At 32.6% G+C, this 15,646-nt stretch overlaps 1 protein-coding gene across 2 annotated transcripts in view; it reads right to left on the reverse strand.

Moving 5' to 3' along the window:
* Positions 1-15,646, reverse strand: part of Calpc (Calpain C) — a 72,493-nt gene that overhangs the window by 42,692 nt on the left and 14,155 nt on the right. For both annotated transcript variants that reach the window (XM_064064415.1, XM_064064414.1), the window contains exon 2: positions 2,584-2,724. In XM_064064415.1, the coding sequence (XP_063920485.1) occupies positions 2,584-2,721 (138 nt within the window). In that variant the 5' untranslated portion in view covers positions 2,722-2,724. The remainder of the gene's footprint in view (positions 1-2,583; positions 2,725-15,646) is intronic.

The raw sequence follows: 15,646 nt of genomic DNA on the forward strand, positions 1-15,646 counted from the left end.
CATAAATCACATGTGCAAGAATATGTTATTTTATAAATTTAAACATTTATTCTGCAAAATTTTGTAATGAGGTCATTAATTTTTTGGAAGCGGATAAACTAATGAATTTTGATTATTGATTACCATGATTTCGATAATCTTGTACAAAACGTGTACAAAATGTTGTTGTACATGTACAAATGCAATCATTTAAATTTTTAAGTTGTGATAATTTGTGTTAGTTATACAAACTCCGAACCAAAGATGAGCTATTTGAACTCAAGTTTATGGCCTGACTTCTGATATACCTACGTAGAACAAACAGCTGAAGACGTAATTTCTTTCCTTTTTCAGGAAAAATCACGAATATAGCAAGAGATTGTAAATATTCAATCGTTATGAAACATGGTGTATTACTAAAATTTCAAAAATATTACACAAGGTTTTGCTGACATCTATCAAGAATATATGGCCAAAATTCTTCAAAATTCAGAATGTTTACGCCCGCACACACCCAATGTTCTAAATTAAGTAACTAGAAGCCGTCAATATCTATTGTTTCAACCAGAAAGTACCGAATAATTTATGATTATACGGGTAGTTAGTTGCCGCAACTATTATTACACAAGACCCAACATTTCCGTTTCCGTAACTAAGGCAATAGGTGACAACTTTTACTGAATAGTTTATGTTGAATTTAATTACATTCTAATTTTAAAACATCTTATGTTTTTTGGATTGTCAAATTATTTTATTTATTTTATTATACATATTTATATTATATTATATTATAACCAATTAAAAATATAATAACACCACAGACAAAAAATAAATTCATTACAATGGTAACAAGGACAGCAATTTAATTTTAAATATTTGAAAGTTCAACAAATATTGTTTAGTTACCACCAGCTGCTAATTTTACGACTTTTAGAGTCACAGTCCACATGTAAACTGTCTGTTTATTTAAGTATAATAAATTTATTACATAGAATATGATTTGTGGTTTAAACATTTACATCTTTCATCCACGCTTTAAGCCTCTAGTTAATGTACTTCTTAATTGAAACCACCTTCATGTTATTTGTTACAGAACGTAAATGAAATTTCCATACACTGTTGTATTTATGTAAATGTACTGATGCATTGATTGAGTTATTGAACTGCCATTAAATGATACAAAAACTCTCTTTACTATGAATAAATTCCTTTCTAAAATTATGGATCATTTCTTTCACGCGTTCATATCTTGATAAAAAATTCTGAGCAGTAGTTAACAGTTATAAATCAGGTATAGATAAATCATACGATCGTCTTTCGTTGCTATTTATTATTCCTGCAGGTAAAGTCTAAATGCATGCATCACAAATATTTTTAAAATTCTCAGGTGAGGTATAAAACCTCTGCCTGAATTTTAATGAAGCGTCAAAATAGCTGAAAATTTATTTACTGTACATAAACTTGTTTATCAATCTCACTCCCAAGAATTTTAACATTTGCAATAAAATGACTTGACGGAGAGGTAGATTAGATAGTTTGCTGAAATCGCATTATTGTTGGACAGGACATAATTGTGCACTTGGCTTTGCATTAAAACAAATAGGCTCATAACTGTTATAGGTTGACTATATATAATATAAAGCAGTAATCATAAGATTAAATTGTCGTACAGCTAAATGATTTATAGTAGCTCGAAATTGCAGATAAAATCTGAACGGCTAAAGAATTATACTAATTACCACTTGTAACTAGGCAAGGAATGAACAATCTTGTTTATGAATTTTAAAATTAAATATTCTTATAAAATATAAATAAGATATGAAAAACACAAATCAAAGCAGTTAGAGTCTCTAGAGACACATGCCAGATCATAAACTTAACATTATTGTCACCTGGCAGCAGTAAAACCTCAAGAATAATCTTTTAACTTTTATTGTGCAATTTTTTAGACGAAAATATACTAACACTTACAGTATTTATATGGTGTATAATTTATAGCTTTATTTAATTCTATACAAATTCATTTTATAGTAGAACGACTGATAGCTAAATACATCCCTTCTTTGTGCTTCTTTTGTTAATTTTAATCAGTGAAGTAAATATTTAACTAACAATAAACCATTCTTCTTGTTATAAGAAAGAATATTAAAGATTTCCATAAAAAATGTAAAACTACAAGAATTTTTATTAAATATCCTTAATCCGTTCAAGAGTTAAGCTAATAAGTGCAAATTGCAGTCACAACGAGCATTTTAGAACTTGTTTTTCTCGTTTCTTGAATTTTAATAATACAAAACATCGGATTCAGAGTCTAGTTACATTATCGTCAGACCACTAAGACAAACGTTTAAAAAATAAACTTTCACGACTTATTTTGCAAATCATTCGACTCCCTAGAATGATGATACGTTCTTTGATAATAAAAATTACCTTCTCTTCAATACCTTCTAGACGCCTTGTCTAATGAGGTAGTTTCATATTCCAAATGTACAGTTATTTGCACAAATCACCTATTTAAATGAAACCATCTGGTCATTGCTGTCATTACTCTCGTTAAAACTAGTAATAATAATTAGCAAACGACTTCAGAACCGCTATACTTACCTTAGGTCTTTTCCAAGTGAACTGAAAAGGCGGGGTTTGATGGTAAAAAACCGATGCCTGTGTAGCGGGAAAATCTGGGTCCTCCCAGAGCTCCCCACATTTTAAACAAGCCCTCCTTATGCGATCGTATTCGCTCATGCCCTGTAACAAGAAAACTTTTTTTATTAAAAGTGGACTATTAATTAAAAAATGAGAAGAAAGATACTACGACGGCAAGTGGTTATAATGTCGTTAAACCTGCAGCTGTTTCCAATACACATTTAGTTAATACTTTTGGGATGACCCAAATTTTTTGATGATGCCGCAGAGTAATCTATAAGCGTGCGTACCTTGCGCTGCAAACGTTAAGGCCAGGAGTTTACGTTGACAATTATTGTTCTGAAAATTTGCGTTAAAGCTTATGGCCATCCTTAAAATAAATGTACATGTAAGTATGGGGAAATCAGTAAATAAGTGGCCAAAATAATGAAGGAATCTGATACTAGGGCATAAAGATCTGAACAGTAGTAAAGATGGGAGTTTTGATTATTCTCCACATATCCGACGATACCGTATTTGGAGAACGCGAACCGAGATTGAAGCAAATGAGACAACTATAGATGCTGTGGCGGAGCACGAGTCAGATGTTGATGATAAATGCAGATGTAGATTATGATACAGAACAGATCGATGTAAAACCTTGTCACGACACCAACAAAAGAGTCCCTTAGGACGCGGAGAAGGCAGTAACCACGCAGTGTTAAATAATTGCAGCAACGAAGAAAACGTAAACGCAGCTGAACGATATAGACCTTTCAAAAAAACGGATGAAATAGAAACGGGGCAACAATTAATACTAAAATCGGCACCAAATATCGAACTTGTCACTACAGGCTCGGAATTCAAGGAAGTGGGTGAAACTTACAACGGAAACACAGTTTTGAAACCGCTGGTTTCTTCAAATAGAACAAACGGGCAAACTAAGGATAGTACCTTTATGAAAATAATGTACACGTCGTTTCAGAGAATTCGGCCGACGTTGGACAAGTTCTCGAGGTTCGAAAATGCAATACACAACCAATGGAATAAAACGAAGGAAAACCACGACTTCGACGCTATCTTAACAGGTCCGGTTTTGAAAGTTTTGCCAGTGAAACAAAATAGTTTGTTTAGTTTTCAAGATAAACTAGATATCTCCAGTCAGGAATCAAATTCTAAAGCAGTGCACTCAAACAGCCGCTCAAATAGTCCAGACGATATGACGCTTCTGGCTTTGAATATATTAATGACTTTTGGAACTTTTATGGTGGTAGTGTTCCTCCTCCTCATGATGTTCGCGTTCCTCGCGGTATTCTGAAAAAAACCAAAAGCGCAGAAAGAAGAACTACCGCATCATGTTTCATGAAAAAAGCACTTGTGATAACGAAGACAGCAAACTGAGAAGTGGCGGTGTTCTAGTGCTGAAAAGTGTTCGGATGGACGAGAATTTAAACATGAACCTAGAGTGTTGTTGAAGCGTAGACGCAATATAGAAAATGCTTTGAAGAAAATGTTGAATAAAACGCCAACGTTGAAGGTAGATTACGACAAGGCTACTACTCACATTAACGACAAGGACGTGATGCGGTGTATTTCACCTCCTACGCTTTCGTTTATTGTCAAGGAACCAAATAGTCACAATCCAGGTAAAGTAAAGTCTTTTAACGATGCTTAAAAAAAACATGGCATCTTGTTGCAACCAATTAGCCGAAGAATTCACTAAGTTAAATTGCAACTTCGTTGAAGACAAAGCGTTGAATTTAACCATCACAGAACTTCCTCGTCCTATTGATTCCGAGTCCGAATTTTCCAATTCCCCGACTTTCTTGCCCAACACGGACCAACTGGTTCAACATTGCCTTGAAGAAGCAACCAGCGAAACTCCAGAAGTCGTCGAAAGAAACTCCTCTTTGCTTTGCGATAATTCAAATTTTTACATGTCAAGCACTTTAGCTGATAACTTAAGTCAAAATTTATGTAACGTAGATACAGTCAAAACCGATGCAGCTCAATGTGGTATTAAAGATGATAATAATTCAAACTCGGGTGTAAATGTAACAGCTACTGTAGATAATTCTTTGTTGCAATTGCCAACGGTCGTTCCAGAATCCTACGATTTTAAAAATGAAGTGTTTTCAAAAATCGATGGGCAAGATTTCAAAGATTTGTATGGCGAGATGAGACTACCTCTAAAGAAACGGAAACTTTCGATTGCCAATAATAACGAAAGCGTGACTGAAGAACTGAAGAAAGAAGAAATCAGCTATCCGGCAACTCCGATGATCAGCAAAGCGGAAGTCGAAGCTTTGCATCCTAGGAAGTTGGAGGTTAACACTGCACGTCCCTTTAAAACGGCTATCGAAAGGAAAGAAATCCCTGCTCTACCTGTTTTTTTATAATGTACACTCTGATCCTAGTCCTATTATTATCACAGATCAGTTTTAATCACATTTATAATAATCCTACTATACATTATCACATGAATAATGTTCCGGTACCATTTATTAATATACCTTGTGGGTCGTATTATTCTTTATCCCTATTATAGTATCTTTTAATAACGTTTCTACGTTTGAACAAAGTAAACTGAATACGTAGCAGCAAGAAAACTATGGGAAGAAAGAAAATAGGAAGCAAGGAAGACGAAGACGTCAGTAATTTAGCATATTTTGTTTTTCAAAGTAATTTTATTCCATATAAGCATTAACATTTTTTTTATTTTTCCTCAGTATTCAATATCTAGTAGTTATTTAACAGGTTGTGAATTTTTAATCTCCTTAATTTATTAATTTGTTTATTAATGGTTATTGTTTTTTAATTTTATTATTTATGAAGAAAGAAGTCACTACAAGAAGAAAGATTGTTATTATGCAGAATAACATCATGAGCGAACCTGTAATACGGAAAAAAAGGTAATATTTTTCTGGGCTCATTTTCCTTACTATTGATCGCAATCATTAATAAGTGTTTTTAATGCATTTGAAATGTACAGATATTAGTTGCGAAATTGGTCTTGTTCGAATAAACTAACTTTTACTTCCCGAGCGTAAGCTACAGTACGGAAAAAATAGTCTCCCGTTTCCGTCTTTCGGTCTGTCTGTCTGTCTGTCTGTCTGTATCCATTTTTATTAAACACGTAATCTCCGAAACTACTGGACCGATTGTTGTCAAATTTTATATACATTTGTAGTATAGAACTCCGCTTTCAGTTTTTTCGCTTAACGTTCAAAAATCCGCAAAAACAATTGCATGGTACAATAACGTTATCTTTGTTTTTTTTTAATACATAAATTTTTCTTTCAACAACAGGTTAGTTAAACATGTTTCCAGTTTCATTTTGGGAAAAGAAGACTTCCTGTGTTAAGAAAAAATGGACGAAATATAAATCCCGCCCACCCACCCCTTCTCGATTGTGCGGAATTTACTTGCAAAATTCTCATTTCTGTACAAGAAATTATCGTATGAAATATGTTTCTAAAAGGATAGAATTTTCTAGATAAATATTGATGTTACAATTAAACTTCGTATGAATAGGAAATAAAAACTCATCACAATACAGATCGGGGCCGGTGGGTGGGGCTTAATCTTTGTTTTTTTTTTCTTTATACATGTATCTATGTTCTTAACATTTTGTTCGATTGTGGTTTGATTAATAATAATTTTAGTCCTCTGTTTTGAGAAGACAAACTCATTCAAATCAGTAGAGAAATATGTATTTTGCAATTACGCTCCGCCCTTCAGTCTAATAACGAATGAAAAATTCATGACAATTGAGATCGAGGCGGGTGGGTGGGACTTAATCTTTTTTTTTCTTTATAGACATAGTTTTCTTTCAACAATTTTTTGGCGCAAAGAACAAGTGATATTATAATAAAAAACATAAAGTCAACCTAATATTCAATAATGTTGGACTGTTCTCCTAATGCAAGACTCGTATAATAATTTGTCTCATTTTTCTCGGAAAAATAAAGAAATGAAAATCTGAAAAATCTAAAAATTGAAAACTCGTGAAATTTCAAATCGAAAAACTGGAAAATATGTATAAAACCTGAAACGTCCAAAAATTGGAAAAACTGAACACTCGAAGAGATATGGTAAAATTAAAGAAAAAACAAAACGAATAGTTGAAAAATTGCAAATTGAAAAACTAACGAAACGAAATTTGAAAAAAAGTGAAATTGAAAAAATTATAAAATCGGAACAATGAAAAATAAAAAACTGAAACGAAAAATTGCAAATGGAACCATTAAAAATTGCAAACTCGAGGAACTCAAATCGAAAAAATGCAAAATCCACAAATTGAATTAAAAAGTTGAAAAATTGAAAAATTTTAACTTGAAAACTCGAAAAAATGAAGCCAAATAAGCTGCGGGAGCGTCATTTACGCCACTAGTTTTTACTTTATAGGGGTTATCAGAAAACAAAAATCGCAAAAAAAATTATAATTTTTCAGAGAAGTGGGATTTAATTGGCTACACTTTAGTGGCGTGGGGGGTTCTGTTGAAATAACCTTCGACCAAATTTTTATTAACTATTTTAAAGTTTTTGGAGGTGGTAATTAAAAAAACTATGATTTTTTGTTGTACAATTTTTTCTGCTGCGCCCGTGTCTGATAGTGATAAGTTTCGAGTTTTTCCACAAAATCATTTAAGACGAAAGAATTTCTGATAGTAAACGCAATACTTATACAAACCATCCAAAAACTGTAAGATTGAATATAAATATGTATGTTGAAATAATAAGTAGCAAAACAGGAAGTGGCAGTAGTAGTTAACCTATAGGAGTGATGTCATCAATTTTTTGAAGGAGAGACCATGAGAGAAAGAGAGAGACGTAGCTTCGTATTTTGTAAAGAACGGCTTCATTAATAGAAGAATTAAACAATAAAAATTAAAATAATAATTAACAAAATCAAATACAGAAGTATGTTATTTTATAAAATTTAAATAGCATTTGCTATGCCAACTTCTAAGATCGTCATCAAATTGTTGGTGGCCATAATCAGACAAATTTGGGTTAGCGTTTCACCATCTATACGATATTTATTCTAACACACACAAAAATTTCAGAGCTCAGTAGATTCGGAAACGATAAACAGCGGAAACGATATATAGTTTTTCATACTTTAGGTATCATAAAACGTCGAGAAAATTTAAAACTAGCCATTCGGCGGATGAACCCTATTACAGTACTTCTATGCTACAGTTAAAAATAACAATAATTATCGCAAAAGTGTTAATATTTAGTGTTTGTTTAAGGGAGGAGTGTATTTGAAGAAAGCAGGAAATGATACAGGAAGAATATGATTGAAGAAAAGCAGAATATTTTATACGTAATTATTGTAGAAAATATAATTTTTACTTGTACGCACAGCATCTGGCTTCCTTCAAGAATGTTAGCAGTTCTCATAAACTCTTGTATGCCGTCATTTTTAATGTTTGCTGTAGACGTAGTCATAAAAATTTATGTCTTATTCTTCGTACCTGTTTGTTTCATGTCCATTCATTTACTTTCATCTTATCTAAATTACCTATAATTATAAAAATTTCTTCCCACTTGCATTTTATATACAAATTAATTCTAGATAGTTTACCATTATCTTTAACACGCGTAAAAAATCATCATTGTGCCAAACCACAGCACACACAACACAATACCCAATTTATGTGTGTTACAGACCTAGTAAAATTTTGCTAGCAGTTAGAAGTGTTCCAGGTCAAAGGTTACATATCCGTTCGGATTTAAAATGACTAAACAGGTTATACAATAGCCGCATTTCTATTCTAATGAAGACCCAACCGAAACAGAGCGGCTCATCTCCACTCTGCTTATTAACAGATCAATTATCACAGAATGATAATAAACCGCCCTGACGTGCGATAATCAGTGTAATAAATCAGATAGACACTAGCATAGGCACCTCCAGCACCAAGGAGTGTAAACATTCAATTATTTCCCAGGTCATCGTCCTGCTCCTTACCCGGAGCTGGTTAAACGTCTGCCCGGAGTTGCCCTGCACGAACGAACATTTGCGTATGGCAATTAATTCATCCATTAAACGCGTAACTAATAACTCGTGTACGTGTAAGAAAGATAATGAAGCAGGAAACGTGTAATTTTTATCGCTTCGCCGGATCTAATTCATTACAATAAATTGTGAAAGCAACCAGGATTTGCTGAAAAATACGCGAGTTTAACAATTAAAATGAACGCGCATCACTCGGATTAGACGCACTTTGGGAAGTTGTTTTACAATGGTTTGAAAAGAAAGGCATATTATTGTAAGCAAATAATGAATGCTCTAGTTTAACTACGGTAAGGTTTTACTACAGAAACAGTTTGAGAGTGGATTTTTCGGAAATGAATCTTTTTATGTTATAAATAAATATGTCCCTAGAACCAATTTAAATTGTCCCGGCTGTGTACATTTGAGGACATACGGTATGTAATTTTTTACAATAGGATCTGATAAAATGCTGTTTCTTCGTTGTTATTACTTATATTTTTAAATACTTATAATACGCCTAACAGCTCATTGTGGCCAATGTCGCCAGCTTCTGCCGGTTTCAATACAGCTTTTATCTTACAATAACTTCCACTTTTCAGTGGACTTCAACCAGCATACACATTTTCATTCACATTTTCTTCGCAAAAATTAATAGAGCGAGAATTTTTTTATTTCACACTTTTTTATTAACAACAGATATTTTTATAATAAAAAAGTTGAAAACTATTTTAGTTTTCATTAAAAAAGAAGTCACAACAATTTTTATATATATTTTTATTTTTATTATATGGTTTGTCTAAAATTGTATTGTTACGAAATAAACCCATACGTCGCCCCGGTACGACGCCTATGGGTTCTAGTTATGTACGTCTCCGATGACTCATTGTCGGTGACGGTGGCCGGAGAAGAGTCTGGAAGCGGAAGTCGCGAATGGGTGCTCCAGAGAAGTCTAGAAGCGGTAACGTAGGCATTTCGAGAACCGCGTGCTGTTTAAATGGGAATCACCGTCGAGAGCGGTTAGTGTAATCCAGACAATTGGAGAAGTCTAGTCAAATCCACTATTCCAGTCGAATCGATTCCAACGATGAAAACCCAGGCAAGTTGCGCCGGGATTATTTTATACATGATCGCTCTGTAATTAGTCGTGTAAATCCGAGTTACTAAGAAATAAATTGTTGAGTTTTACCCACGCCGATTTTATTCACCCGTTCAACGTAACTGTATTTATTAAAATTAAAATAAAGGTGGATTACAACTAATTTAAGTAAAAAGCAAATTTTTCATATATTCCTAATGATAATAATAATTTTTGTGGTGACGCCATCAATTTTTCCTTCCCAAACAAAGCTAAGGAAGTATTCTAGTGGTAAAACATAAGTCTTCCTTTCCATTTCTTCATATATCTTATTAGCAGACTTCGGCATAGCGAAAGTGATACTCATTGCCGTCCGATCGCCACCGGTATTGCAGTCGTGGCCTATAACTTCGGCAATTCTTAATAACAAATACTAATTTTTCGTCACTTATATGAGTTCTCCTAGATGTTAAAATGCTTTAAAAATTATAAATGACTGTTCAACATCACAATTTTCGTGATGATCTTGATTAGATAAACCTCGATTTGCATCAAACGCCACTGAGGTTGAGACGTGGTTGAGACTGCACAGTCGGCCAGCCAAATTTATTGTCTGACGTTCCACCGTCGTTTTTAATATGTGTCTGGTTGATTGCCCATCACTTCGGCTGTGCCTAACTCTTCATATTAGAAGTATATATATTTCTTATGAAAATAGTGTAGATGGTAAAATCCTAACCAAAATTTGTCTAATCATTCCCCACGACAATTTGACGACGTCATCACCAACTTTATAAAATAATATAGTCCTGCACTTGTGGTTTATGAATCCGTATTGAATTTTACCCCAAGATTTAACTTTGAAACCGCAAAACCGAACATACGTTCACATAGTGTAATCTCCCATATTCACGAGTTTACAGATTGTTTAAAATTTCAAAGGAGTCGATTTTGTAGTTTCTAGGTTAGATTATAAAATTTTGTTGAAAAAAATACGGCGAATTGCTACTTTCATGTTTTTGCGATGTTTTATGATCCCTAAAGTATAAGAAATAAGTTTCCCGTTTCGGTCTGACTATTGTTTGTCGTTGTCTCTGTGTCAATTTTTATTAGACAGAGATTATCTCCGAAACTACTGGACTGATTACTGTCAAATTTTATAGGTAATCCTAACCAAAATTTGTCTGGTCATCCCTGCCGATAATTTGAGGAAGTCACCTTGCATAGTAAATGTTATTTAAATTTTACAAACATGTATTTGTGATTTATGAATCCGCCTAGAGTTTTTACCCTAGACACCCAGATTTTTGGAGCAACGCTGAAAAACCGCTAATTAACGCAATAGAACGTCGTTCGTTGCAGGTTGCGGTGTCAATTCCTTCATGGGCCTTTTTTTTTCTTACATTGTAATTGGTATTATTTACGTATGTTTGTATCTTTTACACTTGATTTGGTTGACTGTACTTACTTCAGGAAAGTGTTGTCTTATATTATGAGATCAATTTTTCTTTTCCATAAACCTAGTATATAATATAGCGGTGGTACTTCCTGAAATTTTAAGATAACGTCATTAAATTTTTGGTGGTAATAAGACATATTTTGATTAGCGTTTTACACGATATTCTCAGAATAGTTCTAGAATTTCACAGCAATCAGTTCCGGCTTCCAAGACTATAGATTAAAATCGCTAATAAATGAAATAGGAGAATCTACTTTTTAGTATTCTAGGAGCTATAAAACGTCGAGAAAAGATTAAAAATCTGGTCAAGAGGACTGCCTCCTGTTTTATTGCTTTTACTACCTGAGCGTAAGCTAAGAAAGTATCGTAATCGACTCCATTGGACGACTGGCAACTTGACGTTTCATGAGCCCTATAATATGAATAAATAGGTCTCCCTTTTCTCTAGCGGTCTGCTGTCTGTCCGTCCGGATTTTTATTAGGCAGATAATCTCCGAAACTACTAGACTGATAGTTGTCAAATTTTATATGTGTACTAAGACTATCGTGTAGATAAAATAAAAATACTCTTACACATGTAATTTATGAATCTGTGTAGAGTTTTTCACCCTAGAACAGCTTTTTGGAAAAAAATCAAAATTTTATAACGATATTTTGCAATTTAACTTTGAAATTGCAAAATCGAATGTTCTCAAAACTTGAAGGCACTCTAAGTTCATGGTAAGATTGGTAAGTGTAGTAAATCGTTAAGATTTTTTTTCGTTTATACTCTAAAAAATGATGTTATTTTAAAATTTTGCCGAATAAATGTTGCATAATTTTGCTCAAGAATCCGGTTTGGTTTTTTGGGAAAAAAAATTAAAACTGTATTTTCCAATTTAACTCTGAAATTGCGAAAACCGAATGCTGTGAAATTTTGCAAATAGTTTAAGGTTATTGAAGCATAGTAAATCGTTAATCAAAGTTTGTCCGTCAGCTTACAATTTTGCCGAATAAATTTTGTTCAAATTTTTTCACAGAAAAAAACTTGAGCGTGGTTAATTAATTAATCAGTTCTCTCCTCTGAGTTGAGCAGAGAAATCAGTTAAATTTCTTTTTCTTTTATCCGCTGCTTGTAAGATGAACGCACTAATAGTCGAATTCTTTCGAAGTATAAACATAAACAGTCGAAGTTAAGCATGTACTGAGCAATTGAGAATATCTGCATTTTTCTTTAACTTTTTTATTGTCTACAGTTTCATTTCGATGTCAAACTCAGTTTAAAAATTATGAATTCACAACATCATCGATCTAACAAACGGATGACAGCTTTCAAAATTCATTGCTGGTGACATAACACTCGACCAGATTTTTGTTTAGACGTCCGATATAAATATTGTACTGTCAAAACATAATACTAGGTGTTCAATTTGCCGAATTTGTTCTAGAACTCCATCACAAATAACGAATAATTAAAGAAATAGGTACACTTTCCGTTCCAAAATAAAATTTTAATATATTAAATACTAACAAATAAACTTATTAATACATTATTTTAGAACCCAAAGCGTATTTTCCATGAATTTATTTCACAAGTAGTTTTACCATAATATAACATCGTTTAGCCACAATAGTCCACAGCATAAAACACCACCACATTTCAATGATTCGCAAGGATAACATCTGTCGCGCTCCAAATAGCCACATGCATAACATTTGTTATGCCTTAACCATTAGTTACTTCCAAAAACGAAACCACGATTAAATACTTTCAGCGAACAAAACCAGCTATAATTTGCATTACAACAAACTGTTGCAGTAGGCTTGATTTAGTACCCATATTTGCATTTTGTTAACATTGTTTCTATAATTATTAACTACAGTTGCACAATTGCAAAATTATTTACACCCCTCACCCATTCTAACTTGTTCGTAACGATAAATGATGAATTAAAACATTTATTTCATTTGCTGTATCATTTATTTAGTAGGAATTAAAAATATTGTATGCAAAATATTGTATATTTAATTTACTATCAGGTACCGATAAATTTTTGGGTTGGCAATTCCGAATTAATGGCAGCAGTGTTAACATGTCAGTTCACAGTTGTCAATTTTGACATCAGCGCACGTCTAAAAATTAATGAGAGGATGGCAGCTACTGAACTGGTGCTCAAAATTTACATTTGACATCAGGTATGCCATCATAAAATTTTAAATATATTGCCAACCTGACAAAAAGAACACAAACATTGATAGGCACTCAGTATTTGTATCTGGTCCACTGTCATATAGTGTGTTTCTCAATAAAATTGTTATTGCTATCTGCCTATAAATATTTTAAATAATAGAAAGTTGTAATTAATACACGTAAACTTATCCTGTTTGACCACAAACTCCCTTGGTCGGAAATTTTTTGAATCATGTGGTAATTTAAGTCATAACAGTCCATACAAGTACGTACACTTGAAATATTGAAATACCAGTAGTAAATTACTCTACAAATCTAAATACTTGTGGTGTAACAACAATAGCAGGGTGGAGCGGGGTACCATTAAAGCGAAAGCGGCTAATTACAGCAACATAATTCAGACAAGATTGCATTAATCTATAACAATGCAGTCACAATAGCAATAATAAACTTGTTTTTAATTTTAAAATGATTAATTTCGTGTCGTAATCTGCGCTTCAGGTTAAAACACAACAATTTGTGTTTACATAACAGCAGATGATTATTCGTTATGAAAAAATCTCATTACGATTATGAAATTTCAGTTCATCATATGTTTACAAGGTGAAGCGGAATAGACGGAACGTTTATTTGAATATTACTTGAGTCAACATAGCTTTCGATGTTCGCTTCGCTTTTTTTCAAAGTGCAAATTTATTCTTTAATGTCATGATTCGATCATCTTGAGATAGTTGTATAATTTGTAAATATTATTTTTATATCGGTATGTTTACCTTGTAAATTAATTTAGCTCTTCAGCGTGCATATTTTCCAAAACGAAACATGTGCAGGCTTTTCATTCCCGCTGTGAATATTCACGTGTGAATTAATCGTAGCGGATCTTCTAAACATGGTTGGCGAAGTTTATTTTTTTAGTTATCTGTTTTGCTGCGTTATACAACCATTTTGCATTTTTTTAACAGTTATGTTTTACATTGATTCTATAAAAAAAAAATCTTTCCCACTCTTGCATGATCTATTTTAAATACTAGGTAAGTGACAAGTGAGTGAGACAACCGCCTCAATAGAGCTACAGCTTGGAAACTACTAAGGAAAAAGTTGTGGGTGTATAAAATGTGCTAATTTTTCTATACTCGATAAAAAAATTTCTCAATCCATATTAGATGAAATTCTATAGTAGTACAACAGTTGAAATATTATGCTAAACAAAAAACTTCTCTTAATAAATTTACATATGAACCATAGTTTTAGCGATAATGAAGATTAAAACTGTTAACATTTGTTTATTATATAAAAAATATCAATTTAAATTATCACGAGGAAATTAAGCAACAATATAACGATTAAAGCTTCATTTATCTGTATTTTAGGCGCTTTTTGAAACCACAAAAAAGCAGTTATTATTATGTCGTTAAGTGGCAGATGTAATATACGTCAGATGTTTAGCGGAGATTTTTTTTGGGGGGGTTACCCTTCAAATCGCAGAGCTTTATATTCAAATGTCAATACAATCGTTTTTTTTTTTTGTTGCAAACTCGCAAAGTTTTTCCACAATAAAGTGTTTACGGAAGTGCTAACTTTAGTTATCTTGAAACTAACAACTTATTTAAATGTATGTGCAGATTTTCGAATTAATGTGTATATAAATATGTTATAGCTTCAAATTTACACCAGTAAGCGAAAAGTTTTTGTTAAAAAAGCAAGAATAAAATGATAAACCTGACAAAGCCTAGTATTCGACAAAATGTCCAGGACGGTTCTACATTTCTCCACTTCGTCCTTTTTGGACAAAAAACTGCTTCTTTAATTTTGCAAACCTGTACTTCAGTTCAAATAATTCACTCATGTGTGTTGATATACGTAGTGACGACTATGATTATATAAATGTTGATTGTAATTTTATTCTATATACTCATATATACGTTTAGTAAACATAGACAAAGCACCGGATTAAGACACAAAAAGGTAATAGTTATCCACAAAAAAAAGGATTTTGGAAACAAATCTGTAAAGAGTGGCCTGGAAAACCAACTGATTCAAAAGATCCAAATCCAAACTTGTGAATAGTATTGACTCATTAAATTAAGTCAACAATAATTTACTGCTGTTATAAAACAGATAAGTCAGTGCATTATTATCAGTCATCACAGTAATGTGTAACTTCTGGATGTGGAAATAGAAATAGAAAATTTCATAGACTTAAATTTTATTGTTTTAGCAATATTTCAAAGTAACTGTCACTGTGTCACAAAATATTTGTCTCTTTAATAGTTGTGTATATATTATAATAATGACATAACTAAAATTTTAATTGTGTCTTTTATGGGATTTTAA

The sequence above is a fragment of the Zophobas morio genome, unplaced genomic scaffold (assembly GCF_036711695.1).
Source record: "Zophobas morio isolate AGI-343-1 ecotype UQ-CSIRO unplaced genomic scaffold, CSIRO_AGI_Zmor_V1 ptg000024l, whole genome shotgun sequence".
Classification (NCBI taxonomy): Eukaryota; Metazoa; Arthropoda; class Insecta; order Coleoptera; family Tenebrionidae; genus Zophobas; species Zophobas morio.